The 19,113-nt window shown below is 37.4% G+C and overlaps 1 protein-coding gene across 1 annotated transcript in view; it reads left to right on the plus strand.

Moving 5' to 3' along the window:
- Positions 1-18,603, plus strand: part of LOC122518568 (gastrula zinc finger protein XlCGF46.1-like) — a 51,741-nt gene extending 33,138 nt beyond the window's left edge. Inside the window, exons 2-11 of the mRNA XM_043637574.1 lie at positions 8,438-8,717; positions 9,600-9,769; positions 10,125-10,338; positions 15,593-15,791; positions 15,877-16,154; positions 17,068-17,171; positions 17,261-17,502; positions 17,628-17,700; positions 17,770-18,130; positions 18,221-18,603. Of these exons, the coding sequence (XP_043493509.1) occupies positions 16,058-16,154; positions 17,068-17,171; positions 17,261-17,502; positions 17,628-17,700; positions 17,770-18,130; positions 18,221-18,543 (1,200 nt within the window). The 5' untranslated portion in view covers positions 8,438-8,717; positions 9,600-9,769; positions 10,125-10,338; positions 15,593-15,791; positions 15,877-16,057 and the 3' untranslated portion in view covers positions 18,544-18,603. The remainder of the gene's footprint in view (positions 1-8,437; positions 8,718-9,599; positions 9,770-10,124; positions 10,339-15,592; positions 15,792-15,876; positions 16,155-17,067; positions 17,172-17,260; positions 17,503-17,627; positions 17,701-17,769; positions 18,131-18,220) is intronic.
- Positions 18,604-19,113: the final 510 nt, after the last annotated feature.

Genomic DNA, 19,113 nt, shown 5'->3' on the forward strand with positions numbered 1-19,113 from the left:
TTGGGTAAGAATGTATTTATTTCTAAAATATTGTTGACATACTACATATGTCACCAGATGTCTTCGAGTAATTAGAATTGCAAAACAAAAATAAATTAATAACAACAGAATAAAACAAATTCAAGCTATAAAATAAAAACCAATTACTAATAATTATGCAGAGTGTGATATTTTTCAAAACAAGTAGGTAAATGCAATGGTACTTTGCATTGTTTTGCACTGCCACGTAGTCTCTTCCCTAATATTATGCTTATAACAAACATGGCACCTTTTACCAGGGTGATGCTTGGACTTAATTGACGGAATGTTCTCGGGAAAGTGTGCCTAATTTTTCTCTGCCATACGAAATGGTGTCAAAGATGTCAAATGTACCTAAAAGTTGAATTTTTGGTTTGACGTCTTAGACACGTCATCCGCTCCTAGGGGAAAAAAGTGAATTACTATTATGGACTATTTAACCATCCAATCGTGAATTCTAACAAAAAAATGTAATTATTTGTAAAAAGGAATAGCTAGTATGTTATATCCGAATGAAATACCGTCAGTTTTTCTCTCTTTCCATTTATTATTTCAATTCTTTTTCGAATTAACCCCTTGGGTACGGATTTATTTGAGAAAATATTTGCATGCGGAACGAAAATCATTTTTGGTTGCTTGGAGTAGTATGTAAAGGCAGTAGATTTTGGGTAAGAATGTATTTATTTCTAAAATATTGCTGACATACTACATATATCACCAGATGTCTTCGAGTAATTAGAATTGCAAAACAAAAATAAATTAATAACAACAGAATAAAACTAAATGAAACAAATTGAAGCTATAAAACAAAAACCAATTACTAATAATTAAGCAGAGTGTGGTATTTTTCAAAACAAGTAGGTAAATGCAATGCTACTTTGCATTGTTTGCACTGTCACGTAGTCTCTTTCCTAATATTATGCTTACAACAAACACGGCACCTTTTTTCAGGATGTTGCTTGGACTTAGTTGGCGGAATGTTCTCGGGAAAGTGTGCCTAATTTTTCTCTGCCATACGAAATGGTGTCAAAGATGTCAAATCTACCTAAAAGTTGAATTTTTGGTTTGACGTCTTAGACACGTCATCCGCTCCTAGGGGAAAAAAAGTGAATTACTATTATGGACTATTTAACCATCCAATCGTGAATTCTAACAAAAAAAATGTAATTATTTGTAAAAAAGGAATAGCTAGTATGTTATATCCGAATGAAATACCGTCAGTTTTTCTCTCTTTCCATTTATTATTTCAATTCTTTTTCGAATTAACCCCTTGGGTACGGATTTATTTGAGAAAATATTTGCATGCGGAACGAAAATAATTTTTGGTTGTTTGGAGTAGTATGTAAAGGCAATACATTTTGGGTAAGAATGTATTTATTTCTAAAATATTGCTGACATACTACATATGTCACCAGATGTCTTCGAGTAATTAGAATTGCAAAACAAAAATAAATTAATAACAACAGAATAAAACTAAATGAAACAAATTGAAGCTATAAAACAAAAACCAATTACTAATAATTATGCAAAGTGTGATATTTTTCAAAACAAGTAGGTAAATGCAATGCTACTTTGCATTGTTTGCACTGCCACGTAGTCTCTTTCCTAATATTATGCTTATAACAAACACGGCATCTTTTTTCAGGATGTTGCTTGGACTTAGTTGACGGAATGTTCTCGGGGAAGTGTGCCTAATTTTTCTCTGCCATACGAAATGGTGTCAAAGATGTCAAATGTATCTAAAAGTTGAATTTTTGGTTTGACGTCTTAGACACGTCATCCGCTCCTAGGGAAAAATAGTGAATTATTATTATGGACTATTTAACCATCCAATCGTGAATTCTAACAAAAAAAAATGTAATTATTTGTAAAAAGGAATAGCTAGTATCTCATATACGAATGAAATACCGTCACTTTTTCTCTCTTTCCATTTATTATTTCAATTCTTTTTCGAATTAACCCCTTGGGTACGGATTTATTTGAGAAAATATTTGCATGCGGAACGAAAATAATTTTTGGTTGCTTGGAGTAGTATGTAAAGGCAGTACATTTTGGGTAAGAATGTATTTATTTCTAAAATATTGTTGACATACTACATATGTCACCAGATGTCTTCGAGTAATTAGAATTGCAAAACAAAAATAAATTAATAACAACAGAATAAAACAAATTCAAGCTATAAAATAAAAACCAATTACTAATAATTATGCAGAGTGTGATATTTTTCAAAACAAGTAGGTAAATGCAATGGTACTTTGCATTGTTTTGCACTGCCACGTAGTCTCTTCCCTAATATTATGCTTATAACAAACATGGCACCTTTTACCAGGGTGATGCTTGGACTTAATTGACGGAATGTTCTCGGGAAAGTGTGCCTAATTTTTCTCTGCCATACGAAATGGTGTCAAAGATGTCAAATGTACCTAAAAGTTGAATTTTTGGTTTGACGTCTTAGACACGTCATCCGCTCCTAGGGGAAAAAAGTGAATTACTATTATGGACTATTTAACCATCCAATCGTGAATTCTAACAAAAAAATGTAATTATTTGTAAAAAGGAATAGCTAGTATGTTATATCCGAATGAAATACCGTCAGTTTTTCTCTCTTTCCATTTATTATTTCAATTCTTTTTCGAATTAACCCCTTGGGTACGGATTTATTTGAGAAAATATTTGCATGCGGAACGAAAATCATTTTTGGTTGCTTGGAGTAGTATGTAAAGGCAGTAGATTTTGGGTAAGAATGTATTTATTTCTAAAATATTGCTGACATACTACATATATCACCAGATGTCTTCGAGTAATTAGAATTGCAAAACAAAAATAAATTAATAACAACAGAATAAAACTAAATGAAACAAATTGAAGCTATAAAACAAAAACCAATTACTAATAATTAAGCAGAGTGTGGTATTTTTCAAAACAAGTAGGTAAATGCAATGCTACTTTGCATCGTTTGCACTGTCACGTAGTCTCTTTCCTAATATTATGCTTACAACAAACACGGCACCTTTTTCCAGGGTGTTGCTTGGACTTAGTTGGCGGAATGTTCTCGGGAAAGTGTGCCTAATTTTTCTCTGCCATACGAAATGGTGTCAAAGATGTCAAATCTACCTAAAAGTTGAATTTTTGGTTTGACGTCTTAGACACGTCATCCGCTCCTAGGGAAAATAATTGAATTACTATTATGGACTATTTAACCATCCAATCGTGAATTCTAACAAAAAAAATGTAATTATTTGTAAAAAGGAATAGCTAGTATGTTATATCCGAATGAAATACCGTCATTTTTTCTCTCCATTTCCATTGTCGTGCTGTCTGTCGTACTTTGATGCGTGGACGCGTGTGCGTGTATGCGTGCGCGTGTCAGGGGACTCCGGCACAAATAACGTGTGATTGAGTGAACGCCGCGAGGGATTTTCTATCCTAAGACGTGGCGTGGAAGAGACCGAGACCGAGTTCGGGGGAGTTTTGGGGAATCGCAAGGAGCTAACGGGTATTGCGCGAAGGGATGAGGGAATGGGAATGGGAGGAACAGTTCAAACGATGTCGACATTTACCATGGATAGGGAAAAAACCTTCTTCGATCGATGAATAAATACAGATTTGTATGTTTGCGTGTTGGAAAGATTACGGCCGTTGTAAAAGATTAAAATCAACTAGATAAAATGTGATTTTAAATATGGAAGAAAAGAAAGAAAACAGTTAAAGAGAATGGGTTTAAGGAAGCATAAAAAAAACATAGTTGTAACGTAGGGTTTAGCCGACATACTTTTTTTTTTCTCTGAAAGATACACGCTAAGACGAGCACGTTTATTGTTGGCAAAGCAGTCGTCTAGGTGTTTTTTTCCGTTTCTTTCTCAACACGGAAATGATTTTTATTTAGCGAAGCACCGGGCTTCTTCATAATCCTGTTGGAACATCGAGCAAGTTTTTTTTTGTCTTCTCGTCGAGCTTCTGTTCGATTCTTTACCCTCGTCCCACACGTTAGCGACCCCGAATGGCTCAAGATTCTTCTTTCGTCTCCTACGATGCGTCTTTGTTCGTCCATCGACAACGAGTGACAAGTGGAAACGGACGATTAAGCGTTGGACGATCCCGCGAGGAATCGAAAGAATGGACGACGTTCCTCCCTCCGTTCCCCTTATGTCTTAGAAAATGCTTTAACGCGTTTATTCCTCTTTTTTTCTAATACACCAAACTATATTCGATATACCAGATGAAGTACTTATTGTAGTCAAGAATATTCGTAAAACATGGAATTCTTTCTAAAGAATGAGAATGAACGACGGAACGAGGAAGGGCGACGGAAAGGGCGACAAAAGTATAGGAAGGGAGAGTAATATTATTTATGGGAATACTCGGACGTTGGTACGATCGTGCCATGCATAGACAGTGGTTCGTTGTACCCAACAGACGAATGGCTCATTTTCCGACCGCAAATGTACGAAAATGCCTCGCCGAAAGCTATTTCTTAATATTCGCCGATATCGAGAGGTCCCTCTTTCGACGTGCTTTTCTTACGTTACCATAGAAACCAATGTCACCATAGAAGTATACTCGTCCATCGAGGAGCCGCGATAACGCGTGTTCTCTGCCAATATTCTTTAGAACATAATACGATGGTCTCCGGATTTTCGAATAGCTAGGAATCGTCGAGAAATGAATTTGAAGAATCCATGAAGTTTCCTCGCCGAGTAAACGCGAGTTTACGATAAAAACGAAGGTAGAAACGATCGCAAAGATTGTTACAGTTCGTAGTTTATAGCAAGATTTGAAGCGTGATCTGAAACGATAAGCTCGAAACACGGATTCGTTGAACGAGTTGGCACCTTCGGCAACGTTAAAAGCACTGCTTTCCTATGGCATCGTTGCAAAAAACTAGAGGGCAAAGCAGAGACGTCGTCATTGAAATGTAGGAAGTTAGTTTGGTGCACGTAGCAGGTGGTGGGGCGTTTACTGGTGGTGGTGGTGGTGGTGGTAGTAGTCACTCTGGTGATGCTGGTGGCAGGACGGATGCAGCTTTTCACAAGAGCTTTTACGAGTCGCATATGTGACCGCCGCCGTCTCTTTTATCCCTCGCTTTATATTCCTGGCACCACCGTGTTCCATCCCCCTCTTTCTTCTTGGACGTCGGCGCCTCGCTTTACGAACATCCTTCGCAAAAGCTCTACCTTCCCTCCTTCATATTTTTTTTCTTTCTACCAAACATGCTCTTCTCCGAGGGTCCGAAAGAACTTCGAAGCTCCCTCCCTCTCCTTTTTCACCTTCCCCTTTACGCAGCCAACCAACCTCGCGCGCGGTAAAACCGCGAAAAATTCTTTCTTCATATACACTGGGGAGCGATAGTCCGACATAACGTAACAAATTTCCAAGCTCCTCGAAGGGCAACCACGCGAAGGGCACCACGTTTCTCCCTCCTCCTCCTCCTCCTTTTTGTTCGTTCGAGCGCACATTTAAATCCTCGAGGCTTCGAATCTCCTCCTCCTCCTCCTCCTCCTCCTCTTCCTCTTCCTTCTTATAACCAATATCCTTTACCTTTTCTCTCTTTTTGATCTTTTTCTCGCTTTCAACCCTCCTCTTGGCGGAGAAGGACAGCTGAGAAAACTGCTACACGACCACCCAGGGACCGATTCTTCCCACGCACAATTTACAGTTTCACATTTTATTCCCATCTCGCGTTCGACCTGGGGAGGACCTCGACCGTGCTGCTTGCTTCTTGGTGTGATGATGGAACTCGCGTTGGTTCGACTACCACCACAGGGATGCAACCCGAATAAACTCCTATCTATCCTCCCCTCCCGTCGAACATTTCTTCAAGATCGAACATCGATCATTGCTTTTTTACTATACGGCTTTTTGCCATTATTTTTCCATAACTTTTTCATTCGGACGACAGACTTCTCGAATAGTTTGTAATTCCGATTAAATGACTAAATGTTTCGTTCGATTGGTTGCACTATTTTCACGTAATATCATCAGGAGAACCACTGACGATTTCAATTTATCGCTTTATCGTAAAAACCGTGGGACGCACCTTTGCCGACTTTTTCATGATTTAATTAGCTACCATCGATGGTAGGGTAACTCTACCCACCTGTGTTTCTGGAGGACCACCATGGGATCTCCTTCGAATTTAACGACGTGGAACTCCGTGTCCTTCCTCGAGAAAATCGACGATAACGTTAAATAGAAAATATCTTTCGTTTCGTCAGACTGCTTTGAAAAAATCTTTCGAGACGTTCTTCTTCTTGATATTTATGATTTTATCTAAGAACAATAAAGTTCTATTGTTTGCACGCCTTTCATTTTCAAGCTAATTTATGTAACAGATCTTTCAGATAGAATAATTAACACGATGAGAGATTAAAACGTAGTAAATGAGTTCTCTCTCGAATGACGTGGTCAAAATCTTCAAATTATTATAACGAGGTATAGACTCTTTTATTATTCGTTATCGATAATAGACGAACGGTGCAATTGAGATTAGATCGATCGGTACGCGTTTTGAAAGATCGGTCAACCGTAAGAAAATATTCTTTGGTTAATTGAATAGTCAGTGGTTAATCAAAGCTACGTCCAATTAAGATAACGATCGTCCGATTCATTTATCGGGGTGAAGCGACCGAATGGCGATTATTTACGCAGTCATCTGAATAATTGCTAAGAGAAATCATGTTCGGGAAGATACGTGGCTTCGTTAACGACGAAGTCGACTTTACGTCGCCTCACGACGATGCTAAATAAACAGAACTTTCTATTGTGTTACACCGATTAAGATCACCCTCGCGTTCGTTCGTTCGTTCGTTCGTTCTTTCGTTCGTTCTTTCGGCTGGAGTAACCTCGTTGATAGAAAGTTGCAACGAGCTGCTTGCCTACATCGAGGAAATAATTATTCGCGCAGTCATGCGAACGAACAATTAAAAACAAAATTTTTTTTTCTCTCTTCAGGTAATATTGAAATGTATTAAACACGATGAAACATACGAGTCATGTAAGATAGTTGCAAGACCGATAGATAATCGCTCGATAAGACATTCTCACGTTAATTATGTTTCTTTTCTAATTTCAAGTTAAGAATAAGAAGCTGAGAATATGAAAAATCTATTAATTTATCTTCCTTTTTTTCTTGTTTTTATTTTTGAATTTGCCTCGAACCTACCGAAAAAACATGCCCAAATTCGTAAGTGTAATTTGAAGTATCATTAATAATGAACCACGTTATTGGGTTGTCCCATGAGAGTTCCTTCCTTTTGAAGTTATATTTGGCGCGTCTTCTTCCCCTTTTTTTCTCAAGCGGGTCACCCATCCAAGTACTTATCGTATTCAGCGCTGCTTTACTTAAATGATCGAGCGGGAACTAATGCTACCACAGCGCCATGGCCGTTGACGCATAAAATAATTCGATATATCTCTCTTATATTTAGGGTGCACTAATATCCATATTTTGATATTTTTTTATTCTTTATTATATATATATATATTATATATTTAATATAATATTATTATTATTATTTTTTAAGTTATTTTTAAGGTTATTGAGGTTATATTCGTTTTGGTACGCCAAAGAAGTATAACTTCTTACGTGCGTACATAAGTACACACACTAATTTTTTATAGGTTATTCAAACCAGATTTGTTTTTTTTTTAAGTTATTTGTTTTCTTCGAAGTTTTTTTTTGAAGTTATTTTTGAGGTTATTGAGGTTATATTCGTTTCGGTACAGTAAAGAAGTATAACTTCTTACGTGCGTACATAAGTACAGACACCAGTTTTTTCTTTATATGCGACAAACGACTACATTATAATCGAGAAGATTCTCGGCATCTAAGTCATGTCAAGAACATGAATTATAGCGATCGCGAAGTTAACAGACACGCACCAATCGAGAATAGACGTACGAATTGTATTTATAGTCTACTCGGCTCCGCGTGGGCGGCCATTGATCTATGCTCGTGACCAATCGATTGACGGACGAGATTAAAATACGTCGTAATTCAATTTTTAACGGTCAACGACTCCGGTGGGAGGTAAGCTCCTTTTTTTTTTTTTCACGCTTCGCCGAGCCTACCGAGCCTAAATAACCGAGCAAATAGCTCGTCGTCTTTTTCTTCGTAAAATCACTATAATCGTGGTACGCGATTAAGCCGTCGAGATCGTTTCGCCAATTTTTCTTAGTCCATTTTTACACGAGAGAACAAAAGTATTATAGTTAAGTGTTATATTTATTTTCACTCGATATATTTAACGAGAGATTTTTATTTTATTAATTAAATGAAACGTCTAACGTTTTTTATTTTTTTTTGGTTTACGAGAATATACATTTGTAAAGAATTCAAATGATTTATTTTATTTAGCATTTTTTTTTCTTAATTAGCTTAAAGGTATACAGGTTGAAATGACAAGTTTCTTGTTCGCAGGGATCAAAAGAGAAAATCTTAGAGGCTTCCATTGTGTCACGCGTTTTATGCTACGGTCACGCAAATGGGATGCGGATCGGCACGAGTTACAGCGCGACTAAACGTTCCGCGGAAAGCATCGACGTATTCCCATAGAAAAACGATGCCCGTTAGCGATCTACCCGATGGAAAAAGAAAAAGAAGAAGAAGAAGAAGAAGAAGCTGTGGGGAGAAAAGGGAAGAGACTCGTACTCGATAAGGGACAAGAATCGACTCTATGTTTTCCTGTTCTAACTAAAAGGTAAAGAAATTTCATTTCATTAGATAAATGAAATTATTGAACATTTGGAAAACACTGTTGTTCAAAGTTAATAAAAAAATGGTGACATAGACGAAAGGACTGGTTCGTAAGCGTAGTAGGATTTCTCCTGCAGGCGCGAAAGATAAGTTAATTAACACCGATAGAACTAGCAGCCTGTTATTAATCGGAACATATCGCATCCGTGAAAATTAAACGCTTGCTGACCACGAGTAAGTAATAGCGTGGGCGGAGATGGTTGCAGCGTTGGTTGGTCATGCCAGAGGAAACAAATTTCGTCATTTTTTTTCCCCTTACGATATTTTCTTTCGTGTCTATTCACTTTTTATTATTTTTTTTCATAATATATTTTCGGATATTTCGTATACGTTATAAGGGTATGTATGCCGGTGACACGTGAATTTCTAAAAGTCGAGGCTTTTTAAGCATTCTGTTTGTGTATAAAGATAATACACACGATACTAGCCGAACAAACAATATTACATTAGCGAACTGATCAAACATCTCACGTCGTTTCGGCGATCCTGACGAGTTGACGTCGCGTTCCGGCTGCCGTTATTGCTTGACCCTCGCATTTTCTTTCAGAATTGGCTCGTATTCTACTAACGCACACGTTATACGCTTTTCTTTGGCATTGGCTTAATTAACGGCGCAAGGATATAGAGTAACTACATCGACAAATATATCCTCCGATCACGGAGATGTCAGCTAAGATTCTATCTTGTCTATTTTCCTTGGCATTTAATAAAACGGATAAACATTGCGTCGATCTCTCGTGCCTTGTAATATATTAGAAAACAATAATCTCCAAATGACGATAATTTACCGACGTTCAAACTATAATTTACTTGTTTCGTGTTACAGACAGTCACGCATTTCGAGGGGCACGCTAATGAAGAAATTAATAACGCGAGGGACGGATGAAAAGAGAGAGAAAGAGAGAAAGATAGAGAGAGAAAACATTGTGAACAAATATATAAAACGAAATTAGGTATCCTCCATTAGAGGAAGCGCTCGAAATGTTTGCAGTCGACGTAAGTAGCAATAAATATTTGTGGCTTGACTATCGAACGCAATTATTAGATAATACATGACTCCTCGTTCTTTTTAACTATCTACTTGCACGTTATATAGCCATTCCTCCTTCCTGTATTATCGATTCATTGCCCTATGATATTATTCGAGTCATCGCGTATGACCGATTCTTTGTCGGTTATCGATTAATCGAATATCCTTGTTCACGACTTCGATCAACGAGTGATTTCAAATTGGAACAATTTTTGATCAACTCCTGTTCCTCTCTCTTTCTCTCCTGATCGTGATTTTAATTCAAAGAAAGAGTCGCAAGTGTGAACCTAAGAATAACTAAATAACTTCTTGGTTATATAGGAATACGTACACGAATAAATATCGTGCTTCGAATTGGACAGATAGTCAGCATGACTGGCAATCTTTACCCTTCACCATCAACGACATCCCGCTGACTATTTATCTTGTTACATCCAAGTGATTCGATTCTAAAAGGAGATCAATGACAACCACCAACCTTCGTGGTTTTCCGGCTTCTTGTTCGCTTTAACACGCCAACAACAGTAGAGGTGTTGTAAGTCATTTCAAAAAATGCTCAAACATACAGCTGCTGTTACAAAGTATTTCGTCATTCCTAATTATGTATTTTGTTTTAAATGACAAAAACTTATCGTCAAATTAAATAGAAAATGAATTGTTAGAACAAGCTAGCTCGTCGCACGCCAACAGTAGAGGTGTTGTAAGTCATTTCAAAAAATGCTCATACGAGTTGCTACAAAGTATTTCGTCATTCCTAATTTTGTATTTTGTTTTAAATGACAAAAAAACTTATCGTCAAATTAAATAGAAAATGAATTGTTAGAACTAGTTTGCTCGTCGCACGCCAACAGTAGAGGTGTTGTAAGTCATTTCAAAAAATGCTCATACGAGTTGCTACAAAGTATTTCGTCATTCCTAATTTTGTATTTTGTTTTAAATGACAAAAACTTATCGTCAAATTAAATAGAAAATGAATTGTTAGAACTAGTTAGCTCGTCGCACGCCAACAGTAGAGGTGTTGTAAGTCATTTCAAAAAATGCTCATACGAGTTGCTACAAAGTATTTCGTCATTCCTAATTTTGTATTTTGTTTTAAATGACAAAAAAACTTATCGTCAAATTAAATAGAAAATGAATTGTTAGAACTAGCTAGCTCTTCGCACGCCAACAGTAGAGGTGTTGTAAGTCATTTCAAAAAATGCTCATACGAGTTGCTACAAAGTATTTCGTCATTCCTGATTTTGTATTTTGTTTTAAATGACAAAAAAACTTATCGTCAAATTAAATAGAAAATGAATTGTTAGAACTAGCTAGCTCGTCGCACGCCAACAGTAGAGGTGTTGTAAGTCATTTCAAAAAATGCTCATACGAATTGCTACAAAGTATTTCGTCATTCCTAATTTTGTATTTTGTTTTAAATGGCAAAAACTTATCGTCAAATTAAATAGAAAATGAATTGTTAGAACTAGTTAGCTCTTCGCACGCCAACAGTAGAGGTGTTGTAAGTCATTTCAAAAAATGCTCATACGAGTTGCTACAAAGTATTTCGTCATTCCTAATTTTGTATTTTGTTTTAAATGACAACAAAACTTATCGTTAAATTAAATAAAAAATGAATTGTTAGAACTAGCTAGCTCGTCGCACGCCAACAGTAGAAGTGTTGTAAGTCATTTCAAAAAATGCTCATACGAGTTGCTACAAAGTATTTCGTCATTCCTAATTTTGTATTTTGTTTTAAATGACAAAAACTTATCGTCAAATTAAATAGAAAATGAATTGTTAGAACTAGCTAGCTCGTCGCACGCCAACAGTAGAGGTGTTGTAAGTCATTTCAAAAAATGCTCATACGAGTTGCTACAAAGTATTTCGTCATTCCTAATTTTGTATTTTGTTTTAAATGACAAGAAAACTTATCGTCAAATTAAATAGAAAATGAATTGTTAGAACTAGCTAGCTCGTCGATATTCTATCTCTTTCGATTAGTTTCGCATGATTTTGACGACGGATTATATCGATTGCGAATCGAAACGGCGAATTTGTGGTTTAATGAATCTGAGAATCCAAGAGAGCGAGAGGGATACACGGCAGGTTTTTGAGGCGCACGGACTGATCGGCTTTTTGTTGCTGAAAGACTTCCGTCACGGCCACGCCCGGGCACGTGACGCCTTGAACACGACATTACAGGTGTTTGCCCATCCCCAAGATTCCGTGTGCCGTTTATATCTCCGTTTATATCCGTGCTTATATCTTGTCAGTTAAGAAATCGATAAATCAACGTGTTGTTTTTCTTCCTTCTTTCCGTTTTATTTCAAAATTCTTCTCCCATGCATTCCCCAGAACAAAGTGTAGACCAAAGAGAAACCTGTTTTTTTACTTGGAAATAATGCTCGTCGACGTATCCAAAGTTTCGCGTTAAAATCGAAAGCTACTTCTTGAAAATATTTCCAATTTGAATCGATCGATACGCGTGTAATACACATTTACTCGCATATACAGGTACATATATAGGTGTAAGATAGTTTAGGTGATTTTTACGAGGAAAAGAGTAGAATAAATCGATGAAAGCAAATGTGATCGGTTATAGCAAGTTCTACGGACGTAGGTGGGCACAGAAACGATGGGATGGTCGACGGGGTGGTCGGCAGAATTGCCGACCACCTCGTCTGCTCGGTGAACCGTGGATTAAGATAAACCCTTCATCGCTTTCTTCTCGGACTATTCTTCTCGTTCGTTCGTCGTGGTAACGCGAAGATAACGACGTAACGGTGCAATCGAAGACGATCGCTAGTCGATTCTCAATCTTATTTACTTTGCGAGGAAAATCAATAACCCCCTAATTTTTAAAGAAATCATATTTTTCTTATTTAAATTCTGAATGATATGCGTAGGGCTCGTTATCTTAGATTAAATTTCATTTTCATAATTATTAATATTTCTCGATCCGTTCGCAACACGAGATCGGATTTCATAGTTTTACAATGACTAATTCATTCTCTCGTAATTAGGTAAATAAAAAGGGGGAAAAATATGAGAATACGAAACGTTTATGCGAAGGAACTGCGGTGGTGCACGGTTCGAATACTCGTGCTTCAACTTCATCTCTCGGCATCGCAATCGGTTTTTTAATTTCACGCCTGTGAATGCAGCCGAGAGAGTTGGATTTATGATCAGCTCCATGGCATTTTTTCATCGTCAAGAGAGTGCGTAAGGCGGTGAGCTCGGATTGGTTTCGCGTTCTCTCTCTCTCTCTTTCTTTCATTCATTCCTTTTCTCATTGTCAGTAGTCTTCTTCTCTTCCTTATTTCATTTCCACTTGTACGCGAGCGCACCATTGTTTCCTCCTTGCATATGCAGGCTTTCTTTCTCTCGTATTACTCGCAAAGTACGACGACGAATTAAGGAAATTCACGCTCTGCTTCTTCGACATCCTCTTATGTGAAAACTGTTTTTTCTCTCAATTTATCCACATTTTTTTTTTTTACAAAAGGAATTAAAAAATCAAGTCCGATCGAGGCAATCTTATTTATGAACGTTAATTGAATTCTAAAGTACGTAAGTATATCATCGAAATTCTCCGTGTAATCGATTTTATTATAGTTTATCTCTATTTTTAATTAATTTCTCGTTTTATGACGAACAACGGCTAATTGAGTAGAGACTATTACGTTTGTTTTTTAATAGAAATAGATATATATACACATATATATATATATATATAGAAATAATGATTTGCATATAACAACGCATTGACTGGGTCTCATTTAAACTAATTAACGAGGAAGGCAAAAAGGTAATTAAATTATGAAACAAACCGTGCGGAAAAATCTTAACCGATAATATTATACGATCGACTTGTAGCTATAAGCGAAAATGGAGTAATAACTTTTCTTATCTATCTTCTACGATCGAGTTAATTGGATTATTAATACCGCAGTACTTGTTAGATAAACGACGTAGTCGCAGACGTTAATGTAGTAAAAAGTATTCTATATTCCCGGAAACTCCTTCTCGACTCTTGGTTTGATTATCGCACTTCTTGTGCAGGTGTGATATCGAAAAAGGCGAGAGATAAAATAAAAAAAGGGAAAACGCGAATGGCTTATCTACGAGCTTATCGGTAACGTTCGTTTGAAATGAATAAGAAAGTTTCAAGGTACAAATCTCTTCTCTTCTTTATCCTTGTTTACACTTCGGCGAATCGCAATTACTGATATTCGATAAAGATAGATAATACAAGAGAAAAATGTCAATCGTATAACTATATGTGAAGGAGAATAATTTTATTTCGTAATAATTCCATTCCGATTAGAGGATTGGATAAATAGAAGATTTTATATAATTGTATTATTTTCTTTTTCATTTCATTTTTCTCAGCTACTATAAATAGGTATTGGGTCTGAGAGAGATACAAGGAAAAAAAAGAAAAAAAAAGAAAGAAATCTAATTCCATCAATCTATTTAATTTCATGTGAAATTCTTCGCGAGACGCGTTTCTAGCTTGGGAATCAAAATTGCACCAATGTTAGTTTCTTTCGTTCACTCGTATGAGTGGAAAATAAATATTAGAAATATAGCAAAGTCCAAAGTTTAAAACCTATCGAAATGGAATTCAGTTGCTGTCGACGATAAATCAGAATCAGCTTTGTCGATCGTTTAAAGGACAATGAGTGAACCGAGAAAAGCGTTTGGTAGCATGACACAGGGTATGTCATTACTGTGTTACATATAAGCTCCATTGCGACGACGTACTCTGCATAAGAATGAGCTGTTCGTTTGTTCGTCCCTCAACGACGGCGCGCCGGAAGGGAGATATTACAAAACCCTTTGAAAAACAGAGATCTCATCGGCATGCCGCGAATGCGCGAGGATATATCAGAGCCGGTCGAGCCTGAACGTCCAGCGGCGCGAGTATTAAATGTTCCTTAATATGCACGTTGAATATTGATCAGAAACAAGAAGAGGAAGAGGAGGAGGAGAACGACGACGACGACGAACATTTCTTTTGATCGCAAAAGACGAGCACGCGCGACACATCCGGCGATCTCGCTGCTTGGAAAAGATCTAGAGAGGAAAATTCATCTCTTAGTCTATCTTTTTTACTTTTATTCTCTTTACAACAACAACGTATTTAATACTAAATCTTTCGATCGAAAAACAATCGAGAGAACATTGTACTTACCTATCGTAGAAAAAGTTTAAATAAAGTTTTCTCGGTAATTAAATTTGACGACAACAGAGTGCACCGTTAGAAGAAACTACAATTATCGTAAATTGAAAATGTAAAGGAGACAAACGCAACTTAGTACCAAACAAAACTATTCTTGTATCAGGTTTTATTCGAGGTGACTCATCCAATTAAAAGGATCGCAACCCGAACGCATTATTTCATTTATGCGTAGGTTCTTATACGAAGTTTGCATATATCCTAGCAAGCAATTAATCAGGAATATTTATTGCTCCTTCTCATGCTCGCCGGCTCGGCAATTAGCGAAATGCTATGTCTTAAACGCGTTACCGAGTATACTAAGGTTCGTCTCGCGCGTCGTCTCGCTACGAGCACGGAGCCACGATAATTACTTCATTAATGCTAAACGGCTTCTTCTTGTATTCAGATTTCTCGATTATATTCTTGGCGTTACTTATCGACGATCGCAATGATATACGATTTAATATACAAAGTCTAAAGTTGGTTATGAAATACGGCCCTCGTGGTATAAATTTGCCGTCTCGTCCTTAAATATATACTAATGCGGGATTACACTTGAATACTACGCTGGATATTTTTTCAGGTCAACGAGGAGGATGGCAGGCAGGACGACGCCATGGCGGCGGTGCTGCTCGGTGCTCAGGACGTAAGACACAAGTATAAAGGATAACTACAAACTAGGGAGAGAAAAACGGCAAACTAACGATAAATCAGGGCTATGGCATTCCTAAGATAGTGCTCTACCTGAAAGTCATTACAGTAGCAAAGTAATTCCCAACTAAGTAAGTAAAGCAATAAATACATAATGCATCCGGCGAGTTTCCCACACGCTGCTCGCGGAGAGCTACTACGGTCGCGGCCTTACAGTTCCATGAAATCATGCATCACGGCGAGAGAGACGGAGAGAGAAGGAGAAACATAGTAGTCGAGAGGAAAGAGAAAAGAAGGACGCACCGAGCCGCCGATTTATTTGCACGTCGATCGAACGAGGAGCCGAGAATGGATTCTATTTTTTGTCGATCGCGAAAGATGCAAACCAAAGTTCGCCATGGTGGCGAAACCTTGTCGTGGGAAATCTCGAAAAAATCTATTCCTATCGAACAACGAATTATTTTCTTATACTCAAAAGTTATTACACATAGGAAGTAAGTAGAAATCTATATATATATATATGTATGCATACGTTCCTAATAAATTCATATTCTTTATACATTATGCATCATTTGACATGGCAAACTCCGTCGTTTAAATCCAACACGTGAGTATTTAATAAAACGAGAAACATGCAGAATTGATTACGAACGCGTGTGTTCTTCTAAAGGAATTTTTGCTTCGTTACGTCGTCAAATCGCGTTTACCGAGCAAAATGCTTGTTCCTTTCAATGAGCGTGTGAACCACGCGTTGACCGTCTCCGAGGAGTTTCCACTGAATTTCTCGTTCACTTTCGATAGATAAAACCCACAACCGAATCTCATGCAAGAAACTAGAAATTAACTATTCCAACGATTTGACTTAGAATTTTTCCTTTTTCCTATCGAGCTGTTTAATTTTCATGACTCCAGCGCATTATTTCGTCTTTGTTAAAAAAGAAGTATATTTTTCACGCGTGATTACCGTATTCGATTAGACGGGCAAAGTACCGATTTTATGATTATTCTCTATCCGTAGTCGTACGTACAATTCACTTTTAATTTAATCTGCAAGGAAAGGAAACCCGTCGCATTACGCTTTCTTCCCTCTCAACTTTTTTGCCCTTACGCCTTGGGAAAGCTATCGGGATGCAGTTTTTTGAATCCATGCGATTAATTAAATTATACAAGTAAGAATCCGTTGATCCGAGACATCGGATGATCCGGGAATACGTGTTTAGAAATATTTATCTTGTTAAATTATATAAATGTACGAGATATATCGTCGATGTTCTTATAAGTTTATAAATATGCGATACGCGATTGTCTCGTTTTGCATCGAGGAGACACAGTTATCGTTGAAATGTTTTTCTCTATTCGCCGATTAATGATTTATTGAAAAATCTAACATAGGTATCATCATGGTAGAAAGCGTATTCAATGGCAACAACGATCGAGAACATTTGAAAATATCCGACGAGGATGATGTGAAAATAATAGAAACTAATCGAGTTTGGAAAATATGCGAAGACGTAAGTAAGAACGAAATCTATCTTTAAGGTTATATCAAAACTTTCTATCTAGAAAGCCAATTCGTTTTCTTACTTCTTTGTAAACGTAGATAAAGATCAAGACAGAGATATTGGACGAGATCGAAGATTTCTCAGCAAACGACGAACTCGTCGTCGTTGAAGACGAGAATCCTTTTGAGAAGCGCATAATCGGTCTTACGACCAGAAAAGACCTCGCATGTACCATTTGCAGAATCGATTTTCCAAATGAAGATAAATTCAGAAGCCACATGATCCTACACACTCGCTGTGAACTTTACCGATGCACCATATCTTCTCAGCTATTACCAAGGTTAGATTTTCATCTCTTATTTTATTACGATAAATTATATTTACGTATTTTCGATTTCGATTTCGATTTCGGCATATGGCATCGAATCGAACGATTTATCCTCTTCCGCATATTTTTTCTTTCAGATCACCCAATTTGGGAAATCGTTCGCGAGCTTGCGTTGACATTGATCGCAATTATCAGCCAATCAAATTTCAGGTATATACATTTGAAACGAACTTTAACGTGTATTATATTACCATGTACGTGTTTGTTTGACTTTTTTAGGACGAAAGTACCGTACGAATTCGTGGAAGATTACCGAAGGAAGAACGGTGCTTCGAATGCGGAATCTATCAAAAGAAATGTTCGCGCGATCGCAAAGCGAGTTACGCGAAGAAAAAGTCGTTCGAGTGCTCGATTTGCAAGAAGAACTTCTTGAGACGCAGCGGTCTTCGAGCTCACTCGATCGTCCATACCGCTGATTCTCCATACAAGTGTGATCTCTGTCCGGCTAAATTTAAAAGATCTTCCGTTTTAAAGACGCACAAATTAACGCATACGGACATCAGAAGATTCGAGTGCGATATTTGTAAGCACCGTTTTCATTTGAAAGGTGCATTAAAACATCACATACTCGCGCATTACGGTGAGAGTTGTTTTGATGACAATCTTATTTACGAAATAATCTCACAAAACTTTGTTTCTTTTTTAACGAACAATTGATTTCAAGTTACAGGCGTAAGACCATACAAGTGTAAAGATTGTGGCAAACGTTATAGAAGATCCTGGGGCCTAAAGGTTCACATGTATCGACACACAGGAGTGAAGCGGTTCGAGTGCGATCTCTGCAAGGATCGTTTCAGTATCAAGACGAAACTGGCGAAGCACATCTATCAACATACGGGAGAAAAACCGTACAAGTGCGAGCTTTGCGCACGTCAATACGATGAAAAATATCTTCTTAAGAGTCATAAATGTCCCATGAACTTGGATACTTTTTCGAGATGTAAACTCAATGCACCTGATCGATCTAATGGGAAGATCTTGCTTGTTTTATAACAATTACATTATTATTTAGGTATCTACCCTGATTAAGGAGTAAAAAAGCTTGGCCTGACATTGTTAGTTTTAATGAAGTTGATGTATTTGCGACAAAGAAACGTCCACTCCCGTGTTTCCATCCTTCCAAGATTAATAATTCTCGGAACGGATAAAAAAAAAAAGGAAAAAAGAACGGTTACTCGTATTCCTTAGCTGTTAGTTTTTAATAAGGTTCCCATTAATCAGAGACGGCAGAATACCGCTGTCTCTCTCTCTCTCTCTTCTGTATCCTGACTGTTGAATCAATCCACACGAATGATCTCGTTGGAGTTTGCATGTCCGTGGACTTTAATAAGGCAGAGCCTTAATAAGCACTCTGCCGCTGAACAAAAGTCCGATTAATACCAGAGTGTGGTGGCCGTGCACTCGGTCTCGATTCGAATTGGTTTCAGGCTTGGAACTGCTGCCTCCGCAGTCGAGAGGTTACGGTCTAGGTCGGGCTCGACTTCGTCATCAACGTCCAAGTATCGTATAATCATAGTATTTATTTGGCATCGGACGAACGTGACTTCTAGCGAGGACCGAAAG

Source organism: Polistes fuscatus, unplaced genomic scaffold, assembly GCF_010416935.1.
Source record: "Polistes fuscatus isolate 324 unplaced genomic scaffold, CU_Pfus_HIC Scaffold25, whole genome shotgun sequence".
Classification (NCBI taxonomy): domain Eukaryota; kingdom Metazoa; phylum Arthropoda; class Insecta; order Hymenoptera; family Vespidae; genus Polistes; species Polistes fuscatus.